Here is a 25,324-nt window from a genome sequence, read left to right as displayed (position 1 = left end):
TTTTATAACTGGAAATGTGTGCCTTTTATTGCCCTTTATCATTTTTAGCCATTTTCCCTCCAACCCCTGGCAACCATTCGTTTGTCGTTTGTATCTGTGAGTTTGCTTCTGTTTTGTTTGTTCATTTATTTTGTTTTTTTAGATTCCACACATAAGAAAAATCATACCATCTGTATCTTTCTCTGTCTGACTTATTTCACGTAGCATAATACCTTCTAGGCCCATTTGTGTTGTTGCAAATGACACAATTTCATTCTTTTTCATGGCTGAGTAATATTCCATTGTATATATACATATGTAGATATGTACATATACACCACATCTTCTTTATCCATTCATCTATCAATGGACATGTACATTTTCATATAAAGGATAAAGGATATGCTGCTATTTGTATAACCCTTTTGAAGGAGGCAAAAGTCTTATAAACCATTGCGAAGGGGAGGTATGATGTGAAAAGATGTAAACAATAGGACACAAAGAATCTGCCAGTACAATATCCTAATCGTTACCTCATGAATGGTTTAGCCAGTTATTTCCATGCAGTCTGGAAAGCACAAATATTTGGTCATATTAACTAGTTAACCTTGACATTAATCAAAATGACCACTGAAACCTAAACAACACAGCCAATGTGTCTTTGAATCCTCTTACTGGAAATCTTGAAGTATTAATTCATTCATTAGATATAAAGTTTGGAAGCAGTGTTTGAGGTAATTTAGTCAAATGTGACATCTCATCCTTCATCAAGCTCCTGACTCAGTCCCTGGCCTTTGCTGGAGAACTTGGGAACAGGCGTCCTCCCTGACCCCTACCCCCACCGTTGGAAAGTTATCTTTACTCGCTCTCCAATTCTTGTGTTTCAGCCAGTTTCCTCAGTTTATGAATTCACTTGATTTTGAGATTGTCTGATGTTACATATTAGCCAAACTTTTGGCCTTAGATGAAAACGAGTATAGTAAAACTCAATTTATAGTTTGGATGTTAACTCCTTGTCAGATACATGATTTGCAAATATTTTCTCCCATTAGGTAGGTTGCCTTTTCATTTTGTCGATGGTTTCCTTTGGTGTGTGGAAGCTTTTTAGTTTGATGTATCCCACTTGTTTATTTTTGCTTTTGGTGTCAGATTAAAAAAATTATGACCACGACGATGTCAAGGAACTTACTTCCTATGTTTTCGTCTAGGAGTTTTATGGTTTCAGGTCTTACATTCAAGTCTTTAATCGATTTTGTGTTAATTTTTATGTATGGTATAAAATAGTGGTCCAGTTTCATTCTTTTGCATGTGGCTGTCCTGTGTTCCCAACACCATTTATTGAAGAGATTGTCGTTTCCCCATTGTGTATTCTTGGCTCCTTTGTCATAAATTAATTGACCGTATGTACATAGGTTTATTTCTGGGCTCTCTATTTTGTTTCATTGATTTATGTATCTGTTTTTATGCCCATACCATACTGTTTTGATGACTTACAGCTTTATAATATAGTTTGGAGCCGGGAAGCAAACATTTTCCTCATTATAACAAAGATTTAGTCATATGTGCCTTAATATTTAGAACATTTATATGCTAAATTTCAACCACTGTGATACAAAAACCAATAAAATGAGTATATTTTTAATTTTTTTTCCTTTTATTTGTTTTATATATTTTTAAAAGGAAACAAAAATTTTTGGTACCTGTTTAAGAAAAGTTCATTGTCTCTGCCTGGGCACCAGTTGCAGTGACTTGGCAATGACTTGGATCTGTCTGCCACTGTGGCAGGTTTTGTTCTCTGAAGACTGTAGGCGCGGAGACAATCTGTGTCATCTGAGATCTCTGGGGTTAGCTGACGCTGGGGGGAGCTGGGCCTTGCTGTTTCAAAGCTGACTATTTGATGGGCTAGCTATTGTCTTTAGTGGCTTGCACTATCCCTGTTCTGGCCCCCCAGTATTACGCTTTTTGCTAGCGCGGTAAACTTGAGGTGAGCATAGGTAAGACACCAGGCCCCGGGTGACAGATCTCCAGAACAAAATGTCCTTGGAAACATTCCTGACAGGTGCTTTCTGTGTGGGCGGGTCTGGTGTAATGGGCATTTGTGGCTGTGACTATTTTGGTATTCATCGTGTGACCCCATCTTTCCTTGCCCAGAGGACCTACCGAGCCATGTATGATTACAGTGCCCAGGATGAAGACGAGGTCTCCTTCAGGGATGGCGACTACATCGTCAACGTGCAACCCATCGATGATGGCTGGATGTACGGCACAGTGCAGAGAACAGGGAAAACGGGGATGCTCCCAGCGAATTACATTGAGTTTGTTAATTAATTGTTTCTCCTTGCCCTTTCCGCTGTATTCTAATGTATACTAAACCTAATCTTTTTAAAAGATAGAAGATACTTTGAAGACAACTTGGCAGTTATTTTACAATAATCTATCCTTACTTTGACAATTAGACACACAGGTACCAGGAAGAAGGAATGACTTCGGGGCTGAAAACGGCAGCATTTTCAGTAATTCCTATTAGCAAAATAATTAGGTCTGGAGACCTGGTGCTGCTAATTGTGGTATTGGTTTCTTTTGATTGGCTATTGAACCCTTCTCGGAAATGTATTTTTGTAGACTTTAATAGAAATGTTGATTGTCCCATAAATGTAACAAGTATCTGAAACTTCTTAGCTGTAACTTTGGAATCACCAGAAACCAATTCTCTCTAATCAGTAACACAGCCAATAGTTTAAAACCCATTTAGCTTTGGAGTCATTAGGCAATTTCCAATTCCAGTGAAAAATGCCTATTATAATACATGTAAGCAGTGGCAGAATGACAGTTTGGTTAAGATTATATTGACTGGTGGCCTTAGGGACTTAGAAATTTCTACTGAACAAAGAAATGTTTGTTGTTGTTTCCTTGGCTGACTTGGTTCTACTTATTTCTCATCTGTACCAATCCCCATTTACATTCTATGGAACCAAGTGTATGCTTGGCTCCACAGAATGACAGGACCAAATAACTTCACAGCTACTCTGCAAAGGGCAAATTTAAGGTCATCTCTATTATTTCCCTAATAGCCTTTACCCTGTTGCATGCCATGTAGGTTCAAGCTTCTGTAACATAGGCAGCTGCTCCGCCCATTCCTGTTACTAAAGCAAAAAGTGTGGCTGATATCTAAAAAGCCTTTCCTCTAGTTGCCAGCTCATCAGGAAAACATATTTTGAAAAGTTGCTTATTAAGATTCTCCTGCTGCATTGCACTCTAGTTTTGAAGGATTTACACCTTAGGAAATAGACGTATACTCTAGTAAATAAGTGATTTAGGTGTTCATTGAACAGCTTTCATTAACTTAATGCCTCTGCTGATTTAAAAGTTAAGAAAACTTAACACGAGCCAGTGACAAAGTGGGACATGAAGGGTGCTGTAGAAAACCAGTGAACAAAAAGTTACCAGCTCCACAGAGAGAGATGATATGGTTTCTTATTTTGGGAAATGGTCTGGAATGGAAACCTAGCCACTAAAATCAGTTAATGAAATGACTTCCTTTCCACTTTCTGCTTTTTATTTTCTAAATCACATTCAAGGGGTGAGATAGGAATGTCATCAGGATTTTAGGTACAGGCCCAACAGGTTGTTCACTAAAAAAGAAATGGTCAGATTTTGATTTTCAGACGAGTGACCTTGCAGTTTCTTGCTGGATTCATAGCCACGACTGCAGCCATTGCTGATGTGTCATGGAATTTCACCTGGAGTCCACAGTCAAGATCACCTGAGAGATTAACATCCATCAGCAACTTTGTTTTTCTGATTGTATCATTTATTGGGGCCTGCAACAGGGTAGCATTTATGTAGAATCTGACTCATAATTGGGAAGAAACTGAAAAAGCAAAGTTACAAAAGTGTAATAAAATGTATAAGTCTTGGGAATATCTACTTTATATGCTATAGTCAAAGAAATTAACAAAATATCCTGTAAAATATTTTTTATTGATATCTTTATTGGTCCACAGGCAAATGTTAATTCATTTACACCATTCATTGAAAGGCTAGCAAATACTTTTGGAAATCTGTAGTTTCATTTTATCCAGCGAAAAGAGTAAATACAATAATATTTATTACACACAAGCTGTATTTACATGACACTGACATAAAATTGAAAGGAGGAAAATTCAGTATGTCAACTGTAATTGAAAATAAAAAAAAATTTTAAAGAAAAATTCAGGCAAATTACTAGAGCTTTTTTTGAGGGGGTTTACAGATTTCCAAATAATGAGCGTGACTAATTTTCTATCATTGAAATGACCAGCCATGTTTAAATTGATTAAAACCCATATCAGTTTTGATGTCTTGTACACAAATCTACAGACACAAGCCAAACTTGCAATATTCCTGCAAAAGTTCCTGTGCATTAAAATGAGGGAAATAAGCTTGCTCAATTTTATTATATTGTTAAGTAAATATTTACATTTCACCCAGACAGACCTCTTTTCGTGATTATAAAAAGGAGTAGTTGTTGATTAAATTTGCAGACTAAATGTACAACAGGTACAATTTGTGATAAATAGCACATTTATAGGAAGCTTAAAGGAAACAAACTTAACATGATTATAAAGGGGAAAGTTACCATAAAGTAGCAGTTTGATGTTTCATTGTTTTCTCTCATCCACTGATTTCAAAATCAAATTCATTGAATGTAAAAGTCATACTTATTTGGGGAATAATTCTCCTAAAAGTTTAAGCTTTGCATAGCAAGATGTTTCTGCTTCCAGATGTCAGGAATTAAGACCTGATCAGAATTTACCTAGAGGGCAGTTATGTTACAGTAAAGACTGAGGGAGAACAAGGTGTCACATGCTCCTGACACTCTAATTTTAACAGTGTTGTCATTGTTACCGAAGCTCGTCAGGATATTAAACATCTCAGCAGAAATATAGGAAACATATATGTAGAATACCAAAGTGCTACTTTCACAGCATCATTTCCAGAACTACATTCTTGAACAACATCTCCCCTTTCCACCCCTCCACCTTCAGTTTCATAACAGATATCTCATACACAACACTGACAGCTAGTGAAGGGTTTAAAACACGAGTGTTTTAAAAATCAAGTTCAAGTAGACTTTACAGAGAGCATGCACCAGATTTTCTAAATTTGCTGTGTTCTCCAGCCTGATAAAAGCACAAGGAGCAGTTTGATACGGTTTTCAAGGTCCCCAAAACAAAATTGTATGTGGATCATATCTCTCTGGAGAAAAGCATAGCAACAGAATATAGTGCTTTTTTTGTAAGTTTTTGTGGTAGGCGTTTTTACTAATTGTTGGTCTCTAGGAAAGCTTTCTACTGTATCTCTAACCTGTGGCAAAAGAGTTCTTTGTGTCTTCTTGTTATTGTTTACACATGCGCAGTGTAGCCCGGTTTGAAATATTTATCTGGTTGTCAGATGTCCCTATATCTTCTCAGGCCTCCCCCCACCTACACACAACACAGGAATTTGCAAGCACAATTCCCAAGAACACCTTGTGTGAAGATGGATGAAACTAGACCAGCTTCTCTCTTGCCACTGGGTTCGTTGCTCGAAGATGAAGATGCAGTTTTCACAGTTTTGCCACAGTCTTTTCTTTCCTTATCCTCTCCATGTTGAGCTTGACAACACTCTAGGGGTCGGGAAGTCGACTTTTCTAAAACCGTGGAAGTTCAGGAGATGCATCTTTTTCAGGTTTATCCATCTCCAGTGGAATGTTTTTAATGAAAAGATAAAGAGAATGTGTGTAATCCTTTAATAACACATCCCTATAGGAAGTGGATATAGTTTATACCAAAATTATAATATAGATATATAAAAAAAAAATAGGTGCCTTTTTGATTACCCTGATTTATCCACTATGGTCTTGGAATGAAAACCAAGCAAGCAAGCTTCTGCTTATTCTGTAGTAATATTTTATTATACACGATTGGTATTTTTATGGTGGGGAAACGAGATGCTCCTGACAGATGTGAAAGGTGATAGCTGCTTGTCTTTTATCTCTAAAGGTTTAGAACTTTAGGAAATACTGACTTCTTCCATCTATTTCTGAAAGGTTTTTTGTGGATTTATATATAGTTAAGATGCATAAACGTTAACTTTAGGTTTGAGATTGAAAACACCTATTGTAAGATAGAAGAATTATGCTATGAGTCTGAATTCATTACACAAGATGAAATTCATTTCATAAATTCATTATAGTTTAGCTATTTGCTTCAGATAATCCAAAAGTGGCTGGAATGTGCTTGTTTTGGGTAACGTGACACGGAGATGAGAAAACTTCAGTTAAGTAAGAAGTTATGCAAGTGAATGCTAACGTGAAAGTCTTCTTCTGAAGGATTCCATGCCCATGAGGGTCCTTTCCAAGCAGGTGTCAACTATTGATAATCAAAAAAATCAAGACATTGTATGATGCTTCTGTGGCCATCATTCCATGATGTTTAGACTGCTGGAACCCACAATCCTGGGGGGATCCCCAGGGCAAATTTCCTCCCCAGTTGTCCATACTACTTTAGTGTATTCATGGGCGTTCCATACGCTTTTTGTGTTTGATGTATGGTATCCAGTTTGCGTAGTACATACTTCTTTGTAATCCAGTTGCTATTACGAGTGATTTACTTAAAGGAAAAGAGAAATCTGCGTCATTCTTCAGTGTCCACACAATGAATGGCTGAGCATTTAGAAACAGCAACAAGTGTGTTACAGGCATGGTGTGGAACTGTTATTGGCCTTTGACCTGGGGTAAAAATGCAAAATTGAGTCATTGTGCAGTTTGGTGTCTGCTTGCTTCAAAATATGTAGAATTGTGGTTGATAATGAATTTGCAAGATTTTACTAGCTTTGCGAGCTTACGGTTTTGGAGGAAACTATGTTTTTTAAATGAAGGGACTTAACAAAACACAATGTTATTCATATAATTTGGCTTTTGTTATGCAAATTGTTAACACCAGCTATTAAAATATATTTTAGTAGAAATGCTTTAATTCATGTTTTTTTCCTCTACACTGTGAATCTTTAAGCCTTGGTGGACTAGAGCAACATCGTGCTGCCCAAAGGACTAACCTATGCAAACTAGTTCACATTTCAGTGGATGTCACAGTAATTGTGTAATCAGACATCATTTCCCTCTGCATAATGTACAGTGGCCCTGAAATAACAAATGAAGCTCAGCATCTCATGTGTATAGTATAGTCACTCACAAATCCTTCAAGGCTACCATAATCACGAGTATTATTATTCGTTTAAAAGCAAATCACTGATTTAGCTATTAAAACTACTTGAACGATGTTGTAACAAGAATGATGGATGGATGTGTTGGCCATGGCGTAAGTGTGGTCACTGCAAATGTTCTCCTATGACAGAATTGCGTTTTCAGATGCACTCTCTCCAGGGTATTATTATTCTGTGTCTTCTTTCTGTATTTGTAAGACATTATAACGTTTTAATTTCCTATCTCTACACGTTCGGTTTGCTTAAATAAATGCAGGATATAACAAAACGGTTCCACTTTTTGGTTCTCACCTTGGTTTCTTGGAGCATGGGTTATTGATAATATTCTGGGTGTTAGGTTTATTGTGACAACTCACATCAAGTCCCATCAAAGGTGTATATCCCCGTATGTTGGCTTCAGTGACTGGCATTGCTGAGTCCTTCAGTGTGTCTTCCTCCCCCAAATAGACTTGGTTTTAAATGATAACAAGGCTATGCGTTTTAAAGCTCAGTACCTTTCTGATTTTATATCAAAGGACTACAATAGTCCATCTCTGTAGTTTACTTCTTTCAAGATTAAATCCCTTATGCGTCCTCAATGACACAATTTTAATTTTCTTGAACTTGTAAGATGAAAGAAACAGCTTGGAGCAAAGAATAGAAAGTGCGCAAATTAAGTACATGACATAGGAGGACGCTGTGATTTCTCAGCTAAGAATGGCTTATTTATCATAGAACATAATTGCTTTTCTTTCTAATTTTCCCATAGTTGGAAAAAGTGACTTAGTCCCTATTTTTACCCCCATGTAAATCTATCGAGACCAGAACCTTTGCCCTGTTGTATTATTTTGTAGAAGCACCTATTGATGGCCCATAAGCTCTCCTAATTATAAACTGATAAACTTTGCAGATGACACATTTAGGACACTTGCTCATAGAATAAACACTTCTTTCTAATCTTGACTTTCCAGTTTTTTGCGTTTTTTTTTAATTCCAAAAGTATGAAATGCATACGTGTATAATAGGAATCATCAGACATGGTGATGGTATTTCAAATTACAATGCAGCTTATTTATTTGTTTGTTTGTTTGTTTGTTTGCAGGATTTACTATCTTTTTCTTCCTCCAAGACTTTTTTCCCCCCATGATACTAAGTCTACTCCTTGGAACCCAAGCCACACAGAAATAAATAACTTAGCAAGGTTTTTTCTTTTTTTTTCTCCCAAACTAAATAATTTAGGTTTTGAATATACTATGCTTATCATTTTATTAACTTAAAAATTTGTGAAGTTACTTTTATAGGTAATTGAGACATACATGACCACCAGAAGTCAACCAAAACAACGTTTTACAAAAATACTCAGACACAGTAAATTAAAGAGTAGATAAAAGGAAAGTTTTGTTCCTTTCTCTATGTAATCTGCTTCTCTTAAACAGGATTGAATAAGAGTTTTGTGATGGCAGAAAACTGGATGTGGTCCAAATGGGAACTTCAGCTAATTTCTGTGGTTCGAAGCAAACATTTTAGGTCTTTGTCTATTATATTTGTATGTGGGAGCAGCAGAGTTCTGATGAAAACATAGAATGACAAAATAGGTTCGAAGGGTGAAAAGTCAATGTTAGAACAGAGCACCCAGTTAGTGATTTTGTATTTAGACCATGACATTTGATCTTTGCCACCTTTCACTTTCTTTCTTTTTCTTTTTTTTTGAAGTAGCAAACATGAAAGAGGATAACAGACTGAAATATTCAGAGAAAGAGGTAAATCTGAACTCTGGTTATTCAACTTGAAAAAATGTGTATGATAGTAATCATCGTACACACTTTTCTGCATCCTAACTTGAGTTGTTAGATTGCACTTTAAATGAATTAGTTTCTGGTGTTTGACCCAGGATGGCCATACTTACTTTTTCCAGATGGTTGCTATCCAAGGCCATGACCCAAATTAACTTTATCTCCTGTGACCACTTTGGTCACAGCTGACTGGATTGTGGCTACTGAGCTATATATAGACTGCCCCACTGCCCTTGACGGGGGCTGCACAAGAACTTTGCCCAATGGATGTTGGGAACCGACCATCCAAATCTCACTGAAGAGCCTGTGTTCACAGTATAGAGCGAGTTGGCTAACTGGTTGTATTACTGAAAGCTCAAAGAGAAAGAAGGAAGTCAGAAGTAAGTGTAAGCTGTGAGTAAGCAGAAAGTCATGAGATGGGGAAAAAAATATTTAGAGTAGACTGAGCAAAAAGTAAAGTAGATGGTTGGAAGTGGCCAGGGCCACCAAGAGACAGGAAAAAATGCATTCTTGTTAATGGTGGCCCCTGTGATTAGGGAGCCCCAACCTCTGCTGCCGAGAGTGTACCCACACTCCACCCAGGTACATGAGGTTTTGTCCTGCTGCCCCTGGGAAGCCATCTCATCTTGACAGGGAACAAATTTCATGAATGATGGAAAGATTTGCATTAAAACACTAAGTGGCAAATGTGATTGAAAATGTCAATTACATTATTGCAGTTCAAATGTTCCAAAGTTGTCCTAAATTTTTCTTTGTATTCTTTCATAGTATGTTATATTACACTTCATATATCCCACTGAAAATCACTTTAGTTAGACATTGTTTCCCTGGGTCCTATGAAGGGTATCCATAATTAATATCAAATGAATTTAACTTCAACTGGTGGGTATGTAGCCTACAGGGAAAGGATTGGGTTGGGAAGAAAGTGCTCATGATTTCTAAATGTTTAGCAAGGAACAAGGGATAACTAGGGCTGCCTTACAGAGTGACATGGGCACTGGTGTTCTAGGATAAAAGTTGAATTGTTTTTGCCACGCTTTCAGAAATACCTCATTTTTCCAGGCGTACTCAGTGATAGCTCTTAATTGAGGTGAATGAAGCAGTAACTGTAATTTATTCATTCAACACATAGTTTTTATTCAATGTTTATGCGGTTCAAGGAATAGAACAGAGGAACTTTCCTCCTAAAGCTTTTATATATTGGTAGGGGGAGACTGATATGAAACAACTGAGAATATGTATCTATACACTTATATCTACTCATGTATACTTACGTGATTAATTGCTTAATTGCAGTTTACGAGATGTTATGAAAGGGAAGCCTAGTGTGCCCGGAGTTCTTGCAGCTGAGAAGGGGTGATCTGTGGACTTGGGGGAGGGTGTGGAAGGCCTCTTTGAGGAGCTGCTGTGAGAACTGAGTTCTGAAATCTGCACTGAGAGCAGTTTCTGTCCATCTATGCATTAGACACATGGGAAAATTGAGTCAATAGCAGCTAGTAACAGTTGGACTCCAGGCCACTCCCAGTTTTTAATTTAAGTAGCAGTGGCAGGTTTTTGTAGTTTTAATACAGTCTTTGTGGACAAAATTTACACACACACACATAAATTTATGTGTATGTACTTCCGTTTTATTCTAATTATAGCTTACTCCATTTTTAATAAAATTCAGCAGGTTGCAAAGAGTTAGTTGTATAAACAGAGTTTTACAGATGAATATGTCATTTCCTTTTTTGGATAATTGGTTATTACGTAGGCTTTCCTGTGTCCTTACCTCCTCCCTGAATATTTCTAGAAAGTGTGTGCTTATTGGAGTTGTACATTTGGCAGCAGAACCATTGATTAAAATGCTGTTCTCTCTTATTTTAGATTTCATAGATTTGGGGATTATCATTCCCATCTAATATATGATATGAGTTACAATTCCTACTTAACTAGACAGCACAGGGAAAAATTACTCACAATGCAGAAAAAGTTGTTGGTAATTGTATATAAGTCCTTGCTCTGAGGTAAATCATAGCTTTGCTTATAGAATTCTAGCAAGAAATTTGGACATCTGCCTCCATTAAAAGTCTGACAGTGTGTTTGCACACTTTATCTTGGGTATCTTTGCCTCGTTTGAATTAATCATTGATAATATTTTGGATGTATTTGGTTCCCCTAATTGATGCCTAATAAAATGCTTGTTGTGGGAACACACATTGATATTTGCAAGTGTTTCCTGGCTTCATGTACATCAGTCTGTTAGAAATGTTTTGACTTTTAAGATGGTGCCACAAAAAGTGATTTCTGAATCTCTATAACTTTTTCTTATGTTGCTTTTTTTAGGAAAAGGGTAGCATTGATGATCCAACTATAGTGTCATAATTTTACAGTTGACCCTTGGACAACACAGGGGTTGGGACACTGACACCTCCACACAGTTGAAAATACACGTATAACTTTTGACTCCCCAGAAACTTAGGTACTAATAGTGTACTATTAACCAGAAGCCTTTCTGATAACATAGTCAATTAACACGTATTTTATGTTATATGCATTAGATACTGTATTTTTACAATTAAGTAAGCTAGAGAAAAAATGTCATTAAGAAAATCCTATGGAAGAGAAAATACATACTTATATTTTATGTATTCGTGGATAAATACCTAACTTTTTTTTTTTATTTTTAAAATACTATTTCCAGGCTCTGTGAGTTTTTTTTTAATTGTCCCCAAATTTTTTCTTCTGTGAGTTTTTTTTAATTGTCCCAAAATTTTTTCCAATATGTTTATTGAAAAAAATCCACGTATAAGAGGACCCATGCAGTTAAAACCCGTGTTGTTCAAGGGTTACTGTATTGTAACAACACATAGTATCTTTTGTTTACAAACCATATTCCAACTGGTTTACATTAATTTTAGTGGGGTTGGGAGAAGAGGTGCTTGAAAAGACTGGGGGACAAATGTGTTTTGTGTGACTCACCTGTGCAGGCTCCCTCTAGATATGTCTGAGCACCAGCCCCAGTGGTCCAAGTGACGTGGCTTTTCTTTGCCTACGGTCATCCTCCTGCTGGAAAAACGGGATGGGCACGGAGATTTTTGTTTTTCCCATTTGGTATCTTTCATGTTGTAGAAAGACATGGGAGTGGGAGGAGAGGATAGTTCTTAGGGTGACTTACTTTCCAACCCGGCAAATCAAAGATGTTTATGGTATGAGAATGATAATTACATTGTGACAGCTTCTTGGTATCATTAAAAAGTCTGGGGTTTGAAGGAGACGGAAACATTTTCTGAACTTCGAATGGGGCTTCTGGTCTTGATATAAGTTACTTGATTATGACTGCGACCCTAAAATGGTAGTTTTGTAATTTTTAACCCTTAAGAATTTGACAGACTTGATTATATTTATGCACCAGTCAAAGATTTAGATTATGATTGGTTGGGGTGGACGAGAGTTATCAGCAGAAAAAAGTCCTTGTCCTAAAGATGACCGTGTCAGGTGAGTGCGTACTTGGGGAGCAATGGCATTGCTGGCAGGAACGGGAAGGCAGCAGTCGCCGAGTCCAGGGCAGACACGAAGCTTTCCATGTGTAACTTGGATGAAAAACGCAAAAGTTTTAGCTTCAAGGGGAATTGGATCATTCAAAATTATTTCAGCATTTAGAAGCAGAATCTGTGTTGGCCTTATTTATCTTTTCATGTCGTTACAGTATAATGATGTCCACAAAACAATGCTTCGGGAAATTGTGTCATTTAGCCCCATTATTGGAAAGCTAGATTCAGAATGCATCTGGAAAATGCTGAAAATTGACTTCAAGTGAGTGCAAGTTGGGATACAGTCTTTGAATTTAGGATTGTGTGATGCCCAGCCTTTATGTGGATTTTTGTTTTTAAGTCTGAGAAATTTATGTTAATCTGAGGGGGGCTGAGTAGAGAATTTGTGTGCTGTTGAATTGGGCTAATCTCACCTTTCTGAGGTGGACAAGTTTTAACCAGCAACCTGTTTGACTTTCCATGCACTTCCCCTTAGACTCACATTTCCAGGGGAGCAGAGACCTTTAGTCCAACCCCACCTTCAGGAAGACATGGCATAATTGTCTCATTGTATAGATTAGAAGACCAGGGCCTAAGAGAATTGGTGACCTGGTCATAATCAAATGATGGTCAATTTGAAGGGTGGACCAAACTGCAACTCCTCTGTCTTCTGTCACTGCCTCTCCTATCACACACTCATATTCTTGGTGGACGCTCAGTGTATGTAAAACGGGGAGGAGGACGATAAACACATATCTAGTTGCCCTTCTGGTCCCTTCCATGTCCCAGTAACGGTGTGAACACCGAGTGAGGAAAGTGGCCCCAGGCAGTGGCCCAACTTTTATCATCCAAACCATAGCAAGGACACAGGAGTCTCAGAAGCATTGATGGTGTCCAGACTCTCAGATCATGGATCAGGAAGTCAGCATCTCTTTCCTTTAAGACGCTGCAACTGCAAGTTCAGATAAAAGGAGAACAGGGTCTTCAGAGTACAGACACCTACTCAGAATATGTTCTCCTGTTCCATGTTCAGTGCTTTCTTCTCCTGAGAAGACTTAGTAGGGAGAGTTAAGCTGCCATCTGCTCCAAACTTCAAACCTCTTGTCACTTGGGTAGTTAAACTTCTACCCAGTTTGTTTTTAAATGTCATTTTTCAGCAAGCATTTTTAAAACACCTCCTGTAGCCCCATTTGTGATGCCAACAGGTTCAGATTTGGCCTGTAAGGTCAATTTGTGGCATGTTACGATATCACCCCTCCCCGATGTGTGTGGTTCTGTTTTCTCCTTCCTTTCCCTTCTATCCCATCCCTTCTGTTACCTGTTTTTTAAAGACCATATTGGTTTTATGGTTCAAAGAATAATCCATTGTAAGTATAAAACATTCAGAAGAGTACAGAGAAGAAAACATAACATACAAATTCACTTTCAGAAATTATTGGTGTTGATGCATATCCTTGCAGGGTATTTATATATATGCATATATTTTTAACAATAATTGTCTTATAGAAAATTTTATGTACTTTTCTCCATTTAATATTATGGAATGAAAATTTCTTTTATTATTAAATAATTTTTTGAAAATATTCCATCACATCGATATACTATTTATTTAACCCTCTTATTGGACATTTAGAGTGCTCCCCTTTTAAAATGATGTAATGAATATTTTTATATTGTTATTTCCATTATTATTTCTTTGTTAAATTCTTTAAAATGAAATTGCTGGGACAAAAGAGATTTAATTTTAAGCTCTTAATAAATATTGGTAATTTGTCATTCAGCAGAATTCACCAGTTTAGATACCTACTCGTAGTAGGTTGTTCTCTTTTTATAGCTTTTCATTTCTGTGATTGCTAATGAGGTTTAACATTTTCTTCACGTGCTTATTGGCCATTTGCAGTTCATTCTCCCCCTCCCTCCAACTTCCTGTTTTCCGTATTGTTCCCGGGGATATTCAGCATTAGGATATGAATTAAAAAAAAAAAAATCTTTTCATGTATATAGCCCAATTACCCTCCAGAAAGTTTCTACTAATTTATATTCCCAGCAACAGTTTATTTGTCTGTTTCATCAAGCCCCTTCTGACATTGAATGCCATTGTTTGTTTTAATTTTCGTTAAGTACCCCTTTTAGTTACAGAAACTGCTTTATGTCTGGTACATGTTAATGCCATCAGTTTTTTTGTATACAATTGCTGTGTGTTAGAACCTAACAGACGAGAGAGAGAGAGAGAGAGAGAGAGAGAGAGAGAGAGAGAGAGAGAGAGAGAGAGAGAGAGTTTTGCAGGAGAGAAGAGGGAGGGTGTAGTGGAGATTGTGCCCATAAATGTTGAAGATTGTTGAGTGAGAGGAAGTATAAATAGAAAGAAAAATACAGAGAGGGAATTGAGTGTAAAAGAGGATGGATGAGTAGGAAAAGAGTTTGAAATTGTATGAGTTTGCTCAGGCTGCCATAACAAAGTACCACAGACTGGTGGCTTAAACAATAGAAGTTAATATTCTTGCAGTTCTGGAGGCTGGCAATCTGACACCCAGGTGTGAGCAGGATTGGTTTCTTCTGAGGCTTCTTATCCCGGCTTGTAGGTAACCGTCTTCCTACTGTGTCGTCACATTATCTTCCCTCTGTACCCGTCTGTGTACAATCTCCTCTTCTTACAATGACACCAATAGTAGTGACCTCATTTTAACTCAATTACCTCTTTCAAGACACCATCTCCAAATATGATCACATTCCGAGGAACTGGGGGTTAGGACTTTACCATATGAATTTGGGGGTGGTCAACACAGTTCAGCCCCAAAAGTCAGTATTTGTGGGCAGACAGACACAATGAGGGATAGCGTGGGAGGGATTGAGTTTCGAGAGCTTTAAGAATGAAGGGATTGTCCGAGTGCACAAGGAAAACATTTGAAAGATGAGGAAACTAGAAACCATAAAGGCAAGGTGACTGGCCTGAAGTCACGCAGCAAGTTAGTTACAGAGCTAGGACAGGAGCTCAGGACTTAGGATTTCAACTCTCCTGGTTTTCCTGGTGTACCTCAGTGCCTCAGGGAGCTTGGCTCTGCAGCTAGGCTGTGTCCCTGGGTCTCTGCTTCTCCGACCTCAACCCTTGGCCGTGATCTGAAACCAAACAATTCACTGCTACATGCCCCAAATCACTATTGCTAAATTACACTAGAGAAGGATGGTTTCCCAGACATTTCCTACCTGCAGACAACTCTCCTATGCCATCAGGTTGGAGCTCATATATCAGGAGCAATTTCATTTTATGCTCACCCTGGAGCCCACCACCTGCCGAACTGGAAGAGTTGCGTTTATAGATTCATACAACATAGAGGTGCAATGTCCTCCTTTCCCTGCATTCCTCACCCTTTCTCCGCCTCCAACGCCTCTCCAGAGTTGGGTTTATATATTAATTTCCATCTCTGTGCATACTTGTTTATGGTCACAGGATGTTGCACCTCAGCTTATATTTTCTTCATTGCATTTTGTTTCTATCTCTTTGTCCTAAGTTCTTCTGGAAGCTCCACCTCCCAGAAGGTGAGGGATTGAGACTGAACAACTGGTTGGTCCTCTTGCATCACTACCATACCTGTCTCTACCTGGTTACTGTGTGTAACTGCCTGCCAGTGTTGACCCGTGCAAAAGTGCACTTTCTAATTTCCCCATAACCATATGATTTGTTTTCAACTTTTTACATCTGCCCTTCCCTAATACACAGAAGTACTATACACACCTAGGACCACATAGTACTTAATAAGGAAACACAACAACTTAATAAAGAAACAGAACATCCATTTATGTCAACACTGATGATAAACTCATGTTCATTGCCTAAGCAGCCTCTTACTTTAATCGGGTTGTTTCCAGAACGCTGAAGGGTTGGCTGACCTTGAACTCATAGAGATGACTTACGGTGGAGGGTGCTGAAGCAAAGAGCTATCATCTTGGTTGGCAGAGTTACGATCGAAAGAATGGAACCATCATTACCCAAGAATTTTTACCGAATTCTTGGAAGGTGCTACCTAACACCTATGCTTGGGTTTCTTTATTTGTTCAGTGAACATAAGTTTTCCCTTTTACACATGTTCTCTATATTCCATTTGTGACGGCCTTAGCACAGGACTTTACTCATAGTAGGTGCTTAATAAATGGGAACAGAGACCACAGTGGCCCTCTCTGGGGGATGCCCTTGTCAATTCTTATAAAAGAGAACTTGCTTCCATTCATCTTCTATGGGACCACTCAGTGGCCAGTAGCAAAGGATTCATGCAAACCCATGCACTCAGTAAGAACAGATTAAATATTAATTAGCACTAATTGAGTACAATGAGATAATACAAAAGCCTGTTAAAACTTCTTGGTATTTGGGTAAGGAGAGGACCTGAACAGAGTATATAATATTACCTTTTAAATATTTAGATGTGTATGCCAATGCCAATAAGTTATGATTAAATTGATAGAGAGAGCTGGTATATTTTTACATATTGTGCTTTGTAAATTACCATTTAGGATATTAGTTTCAGAAGCAGAAGAGTAATGGTACATAGTGACCTTTAAAAATGCATAGCTAATTGAATCACTGGTAGTTAAACACTAATAGATTTAATTATATGAAAGTGACACAAGAGGGCAGCTGTGTACCGTTTCTGAATATCTTTTGCTTCCATATATTAGGTTAAAATTCAATATGTGAATAATCAGTATGATAGGAAATTGTCTTTCTTAAACTTCTGACATAGATGTAATAAAATTATTTTAGTTAGAAATAAGTTAATTCTTTATACCACGCAAATCCTTATTGGCAAATAAAGGTTGACAAATAATGACAGTAACATCCTACTGATTAGCCATATTTCCTACATTTACACAGAACATTTGACTGAGCTGTGGGTGAGGTGGGAGAACGGGTGGAGATGCTCCTAAATCAAGGGATATTATGGTCCCCACAGGAAGTGTAATTTATTGGAATGAAACGTATGTCCTGTACATCAGAGCTTAGCCATCCTTTGGGGTTGGACAGGACTGCCTCAGCTCCTGTGTTGTCTCTCACATGGAATCTGGAAGATGGCTTACTTCTGGGTGTCATATTTGAACCCACAGCAGGTCGGTATCCTGCATGACATCTGGAGTTTCCTGCCAGAGCAGTGGTGTGACCTCTGCGTAGGTCCCGTCGGGGGGTTCACACAGATCCCGGCACTAGGATAATGTACCCTGAGCCAAGGGATCCTGACAATGCCTAGAATGTTCCAGGGCGGAATTACATCCAGTTTAAGGGGCTCGTGCAGTTGCATGTGGACAGCGGGAGAGAGGGCTGAGTCTCAGCACGGTCACCAATAGGACTGTAATGGGACCTCCTGTGCTTCAGCAAAGATGACCTTAGTTTTGGAAAGACACCTCTGCTCTGGGAAAATAGGCAGCTACAAAACATACAGCGCCTACCCCAAAGTGAATGCAGACAAATCACTATTACTTAAATCATTTCAATCAACTTCTGTTAATTATCTACATGTGGCAAGGTCCAGTACATGGTGGGGGCAAAGAAACCAGGCAGGGTCTTCTGACAAGAACGGAATTGATCAGGGAGGAGGTGGGGCGGGGTGTGCCTCGGTCATGAGATGTGGCATGTCCCCAGAGAGCAGGTACTTAGGCCATGAGGTCAGTAGTTGGTGCTGCAGTGCATGTTAGTTTGACAAATTCATGATGATACCAGTGGTTCCTAGGAGAAGACGCCTGAGACACTGGCACACAGCGTGTGTGATTTCGCGGTGAGAAAGCCCAGTGGAAGCAGTCCTGGCAGCAAGGACAGGGCAGGCTGGAAGGTGGAGTGACATAGAGACTCAAGAACTGACTGTGTAATGTTCATCCAGAAACAACAGGACAGGGGTGTGTGTCCTAAGGTCATAATGCCGGTTCCAATTCAAGCATTAGGGATGACAGATAAGTCCAGAAGTTCGAGCTGGATATTCAAAATGGGTATGCTATTCAAAACAGGCATGGTGCGTGGGGTTTTCAATGAGAGGAGACAGGTGTGTGACGAAACTCTGAAACTGAGAAACCAGGAAAAGCATCCAGATCAGAGAGTAAACCATGCCGCCACAAATCTGGATGTTGTTGTTAATCGCAAGTTATGAAGCCCTTTGCTTTTATTTTTAAATTAATTTTTTTCAATTACAGTTTATATATAATATTATGTTAGTTTCAGTGGTACAACATAGTGACTAGACATTTATACACCTTATGAAGTGGTCACCCGGATAAGTCTAGTACCCATCTGACATCAATAATAGCTATTATAATGGCCGCATTTTGCTTTCTCTGCTGGTTTAAAACAATTTTCCTGGTAAGGACAAGAACATTCCCACAGCTGCTGGTTCTCTCTCAAGTCTCCAGATTCTACAGTGTTTCCCTGAAAATAAGACCAGGTCTTATATTAAGTTTTGCTCCAAAAGACGCAGTAGGGCTTATGGTCAGGGGATGTCATCCTGAAAAATCATGGTAGGGCTTATTTTCCAGTTAGGTCTTACTTTCGGGGAAACACAGTAGCCGAGTAGCACAATCTATGTAATAAAAGAATTGCAACCTAAAAGGACTGGAAATGGAGAACAAGCCTTAATTCATGTCAGGAGTTCATGTCTTCAGGTGTAGCCAAGATTCCTCCCGGGGCACGTGGGCAATTGAAGTATGTAATCAGGGGCTCACTACTGGTAAAATTTAAAAAAATCACGTACAACAAAAGAGGAGCCAGAAAACTGCTGATAAGTAAATGTCACAGTTTTAAAAAGGGGTGGACTCCAGAAATTACAGACTAATAACTTTGGTCAAAGTTTGGTCAAATTATAGAATGAATTTTCAGCAGATGTCTTATGAACACTTTGAAAGGAATGTGTTGACTGCTAGAAGACATGGAGTCACCAGGGGTAAATCATGCCAAACTAACCTCATCGTCTTTTGTGAAAACATTTTACTGAGCTGTGGGATTGGGGGAGTAACATAGACCTAGTATTTCTTGGTTTTAGGAAAACATTAGCCAATTCTGTCAAGATATCACAATGGATGATATGGTAAAATGCACATAGTATGAAAGTACTCTTAGATGTCTGGGACCTGTTTGAAAACTGTACTCAGGATGGAAGAACAGAAAATTTAGTGCATAGTGACATTTGGTAAGCATTCATGGTGCCTCTTGCAAATTCTTACTTGAGCACCTATGAAGACACAGGAAAGAAGAAAACTGAAATTAGGACTGCCTACCATGTTAGTGCAGGTTTTACTAAATTTAAGGCCTATGAAAATGACAATCAATAATCTATAAATGATTGTCTGAATTTAGGTAGAAAGACCTGTTCTTCCACCCACCCGCACCCTGTTTAGTCTCTGCTTTAGAAACGTGGATTCTATAAAACTAAAAAAAAACGACATCAACCCCCTCTGTCTGGGAACAAAGACAGCAGTCACAGAAGCAACAAAAACTAGGAATAATTCTAGGAAGAAATAAGTGGACCTAGAAGAAGAAATTATATCGTGTTTCCCCGAAAATAAGACTTAGCCGGACCATCAGCTCTAATGTGTCTTTTGGAGCAAAAATTTATATAAGACCCAGTCTTATTTTACTATAGTATAAGAAGTAATATAAGACCGGGTCTTATATTAATTTTTGCTTCAAAAGACGCATTAGAGCTGAAGGTCTGGCTAGGTCTTATTTTCGGGGAAACACGGTAGAACTCTGCTGAATGGTAGACTGAACGGGGAACTGCATTTCTGCATGGGAAGTTCAAGCATTGTAGATATGTTAATTCTTTCATAATAATTATATGTTTAATGGTTCCTAACAAAATCTTGAAGAATTTCTTTATTGGCCTTTGCAAGAAGAATCTGTGTGCATCTAAAAAAAAAGTAAGAATGGCTAAGAAAACTGTCCCTGTTGTATTTTGGAAGTTAGTGTATGACAAAGGAAACATCATAAACCACTGAAGAATGGATGGATTAATGAAAAGTTAGTTTTGAAAAAAAATCAAGTTAGATCTGTTTTTTATACCATATGCCAAAATAAATGTCAAAATTAAAATTAAAATTTAACCTGTTAAAAGGAAGAAAATATAGATGAATATTGGATGATGTTGGAATAAGGGGGCTGCTAAGCATGTTACAACGGCCAAACCTACACAGAAAAAGAACTATGGCTTTGAACATAAACTCTATTTTTAAATTGTTTGTTGTTAAGCATTTAATTTTGAGATAATTAGAGATTCACATTCATTTGTAAGACATTATACAGGGAGTTTCTATGTATACTTTATTCAGTTTTTCCCCATTAGAACATCTTCCAAAACTATAGTAAAAACTATAGTAAAAGTAAAAAAATATATACAGCAAGGGTGTTGATGTTGATAAAGTCAAGATACAGCATATTTCCATCCTCACAAGTTTCCTCCTGTTGCTTTTTCATAGCCACACCTACTTCTTTCCTGCTCTTTGTTCTCCATCCGTAACCCCTGACAACCCCTCATCTGTTCTTTATTTCTATAATTTTATAATTTCAAGATGAGATATAAATGAAACCATGCAGTATGTAACCTTTTGGGATTGGCTCCCCCCCGCCCCCCCAGCATCATTCTCTAGAGATTTGTCCAAGTTGTTGCATGTATCGTGACTCCACTTCTTTTTGTGGCTGAATGGTATCCTATAGTATAGACGTACCACCGTCTGTTTAACCAGTCACCCATTGAGGACATCTGGGTTGTTTCCAGGTTTCGGCTATTATAAGTAAAGCTATTATAAAAATGTGTGTATAGGTTTTTGTGCAAACCTGAGTTTTCATTTCTCTGGGATACAGCATGCAACTGCTGAATGATATGATAGCTGCAGGGTTAGTATTTAAGACACTGCAAACTATTTTCCAGAATGGCTGTCCCATTTTACATTCTCACCAGCAATGTATGAATGATCTACTTTCTTTGCATACTCATCAGCGTTTGGTGTTGTCACTGTTTTCTTCTTTCTTTATTTCTGCTAATTACATAGTTGTATCACGTTACATTTTAAATCTGCACTTTCCTAAGGACTAATGACGTTGAATGTAAAACCTTGTGTGGCTTATTTGACATTATTTTCTTTTGTGAAATGTCTGTTTATGTGTTTGCTCATTTTCTAATTAGATTGTTTTTTACTGTTGTGTTTTGGGAGTTTTAAAAAAATATATATGTGTTTTAAATACTAATCTTTCGTCAGATATGTGATTGCAAATATTTTCTTCAAGTTAGCAGCTTGTCTTTTCATCCTCTTAAAAGGTGTTTCATAGAACAAAAAATGTTTAATTTTGATGAAGTTCAATTTATCAATATTTTATTTTATGGATTCTTGAATTCTGCTTTGGTTTCAAATCTAAGGACTCTGCCCAGCTGGAAGATTTTTCTCCTATGTTTTTTCTAAATGTTTTTTAAGTTTTATATTTTATGTTTTACATTTGAGTCTGTGATCCATTTTGATTTGAGTTTTATATAAGGTGTGAGGTTTAGCTTGAGGTTTTTTATTTTATTTGCTCCATTTTTTGTAAGTGCTATCTTTCCTCTATTACATTGCTTTTGTGCCTTTGTCAAAAATCGGTTGGGGATATTTGTGGGTCTATTTCTGGGCTCTTTATTTTGCTCCATTTATCTATGTGTCTTTCTTCCATTAATACCACACAGTCTCGACTACTGTAGCTACATAAATCTTGAAATTGAATGGACTGATTCCTCCCACTTTATTCCTGTTTTTCAAAATTGTTTCAGCTAATCTAGTTCTCCTGCCTTTCCATATACTCGTACATTTTAGAAAAACCTTATCTATACGTACAAAATAATCTTGCTGGAATCTTAATAGGAATTGTGTAAAACCTACATATGGGCTTTGGGGAGAATTAACATCTTTACTATATTGAATAGTCCAGTTCATGAATATGGCACATCTCTCCATTTCTTTAGATATTAGTTTTTTATTTCTGTAATCAGAATTTTGCAGTTTTTACTATATAAATGCTGTGCTGGTTTTCTTAGATTTACACCAAAGTATTTCCGTGTTTTTAGCAATTCGAAATACTGTTTTATTTTTAATCATGGCATACACATGTTCATTGGCAGTCTACAGAAATACAGTTGATAAGAATGAACACACTTGCCTTTGTTTCCTGGTCTTACAGGGAAAGCATGTGGTTATTCCCCATTACCGTGTTTCCCCGAAAATAAGACCGGGTCTTACATTAATTTTTGCTCCAAGCGATGCATTTGGGCTTATGTTCAGGGGATGTCATCCAGAAAAATCATGCTAGGGCTTATTTTCCGGTTAGGTCTCATTTTCGGGGAAACACGGTAGGTATAATGTTAGCTTTAGGTTTTTTGTAGATTCTCAAGTTAAGCACATTCCCCTTTATTCCTATTTTTTCTGAGTATTTTTAATTATGAATGAGTGCTGAGGTTTGTCAAATGCTTTTTCTGCACCTATTGTTATAATTATACCATTTTTCTTTTTTTAGCCTGCTAGTATCATGGATTACATTGATTCTTGCATGTTGAGTCAGACTGGCATGAATCCCATTTAATTATAAAATAAATCTTGTTATATATTGCTGAATTCTATTTGCTAATATTTTTAAAAGATTTTTGCATGCACATTCATGAGTTGTCTATAGTTTTCCTTTATTGTGCTGTCTTGTTCTGGTCTTGGTATCAGGATAATGACAGCTTCATAAAATGCTGTGGGAAGTATCCCATCCTTTTTTCTGGTAGAAAGAGTATTGAATTGGTTGTTCTTTGCTAAACATTTCGTAGGAAAAGCTGTTGATTTGAACACAAACTATTGTTTTAATCAAGAGTGAACTTGGAGGTAGATTAAAATGATGGGTCACCGTGCTCTGTCATTGTACCTGTCATATTTACCAAATTTATAGAGGACATGAAGCTGAAAGTTGTTCTATTGTTGGGCAAATGAAGACTTCACGTTTATCTTAGTGGATTGAAATGCTCCACTTCAGTATTAAATTCTCTGTTCTAGCCTCAGTGCTGTTCCCACCTCAGGACTTTTATCCATGACCTGCTGTGTCACTAGAATGTTTTTTTCCAGATCTTTACATAATTTCGCTTTAACATCAGTCAGTTTTGTTCAAATACCACCTCCTTAGGGAAGCCTGCCCTGGCTACATATATTCTACCCCCACACCACTACTTTCTCCTGCTTTACTTTTCTTTGTAGGACTTAACAAAATCTCATATTTTTCTTCTTTCTCTCCCCCTTTCTCCTTCCTTTGCTTCCTTTTATCTCTGCCTCCCATCTATCCATCTGTTCATCTGTCCATCTGTCCATGTGTCCTTCTTTGTCTTCCCATAAGAATGTAATCTCTGTGAAGGCAGGAACATAGTTTGTCTTGTTCACTGCATTACTTACAAAGCTTAGAACAATGTCAAGAGCATAGTAGATCTTCAGTAAAAAGTTGAGTGAACAAATTGGGAAATGTAATGTTTGCATTTCAGTTAAAATTAATTAAAAATTGGAAGTTACAAATTCAACTTTTTTTCCTTCAACAAATATTTATTTGCTAGATGTTGGAGATGCCATGGTGAGGAAAACAGTCCTTTCTTCAGAGATCTTACAGACTAGCAAAAGAAGTAGGAAAACACATGTAGTTACAAACTGTACTCAGAGTCCAGAAACACGGGGTGCTTTGAGAGTATACACTAGAAAGACTTCATCAAGCATGGGGTGTCAAGTAGCGCTTTCCTGAGTTGAGATCTAAAATGTTAATGTGACAAGGATATAGGGGAAGAGACTCAGGACAGAGGGAACAGCCTGGTGAAGGTCTGGAGGTAGGAGGAGCATGGCACCTCCAGAGGTGCAGAGTAGTACGGGAGGAGACTCATGAGAGAGGAAGCTGGGGTAAGTGGGCCCAGACCGGGTGAGGCCTGGGACCTCATTAATGGTGTTGGTCTTTATCCAAAGAGCAATGAGAATTTTTTAAGGTCTTTAAGCAGTGAAATAAAATGATTAGACTTGAATTTTTAAAAGCCCACTTTTCCTGCTGTTTGGGGAATAAATTGGAGGGGCACAAGAGAAGAGTAGAGAAACTAATTAGTGTCCAATGGCAATAATTAGGTGACGTGATCCGTACTAGGCTGCTGGCAGTGGCAAGAGAAATATGAGAGAAAGGGGACATACTTTAGTTCCCCATAAACATGCTGAAAACCAAGGATATGATACAACTACTGGAAGATCTGACTTTTTACATAAATGTCATTTTCCTCATATTTTGGGACATATTGAGGAAATAAAAGTCTTTGGTATAACAATTTCCAATTTAGGTAGCGGCTATAGCGCATTCTAGATGTGTGACCTCAGGCAAGTTTCTGAAATTTCTTGAGCTTCAGTTTCCCCATTTGTTTGATGAGTTTAATACGTGCTTCCTGGCGTTTGTGGTAAGGTATGGTAGACACTGCCGATTGTCTGTAAATATCTATTGTTCCCTTTTTTCCAGAGTAAAATAAATTTCTGCTGAGCCAATGGCCATCAAACGAAGAATAAATTCCCAGGTTCTTTGCAGTTAGGTATGGTCATGTGACAAAGTTCTGACAAATGGGATATTAGAGACGAGTTGTGTGTCTTAAGAACCTTCCTTAAGAGAGAGCTGGCACCTTCTCTTTGCTCCACTCTCTTTTGCCTTCTCTTCTTCAACATTGACACCTGAAAAGAAATGCTTCCTCAGACCACAAGCATAAAGACTACACCCTGGGGAAGACAGAATCATAAGCTGGAAGGTGCTCGATACCTAAAGAATCCAAGAAGCCAGCC

The 25,324-nt window shown here is 37.8% G+C and overlaps 1 protein-coding gene across 1 annotated transcript in view; it reads left to right on the top strand.

Annotated features, from left to right (window-relative positions):
* NEBL (nebulette) overlaps positions 1–8,166 on the top strand; it is a 114,364-nt gene extending 106,198 nt beyond the window's left edge. Inside the window, exon 27 of the mRNA XM_033100588.1 lies at positions 2,131–8,166. Coding sequence (XP_032956479.1) covers positions 2,131–2,307 — 177 coding nt within the window. The 3' untranslated portion in view covers positions 2,308–8,166. The remainder of the gene's footprint in view (positions 1–2,130) is intronic.
* Positions 8,167–25,324: the final 17,158 nt, after the last annotated feature.

The sequence above is a fragment of the Rhinolophus ferrumequinum genome (assembly GCF_004115265.2).
Source record: "Rhinolophus ferrumequinum isolate MPI-CBG mRhiFer1 chromosome 5 unlocalized genomic scaffold, mRhiFer1_v1.p scaffold_110_arrow_ctg1, whole genome shotgun sequence".
Taxonomy (NCBI): Eukaryota; Metazoa; Chordata; class Mammalia; order Chiroptera; family Rhinolophidae; genus Rhinolophus; species Rhinolophus ferrumequinum.
Note: the sequence above shows the minus strand (reverse complement) of the source record. Positions and strands in the feature narration are given on the sequence as shown.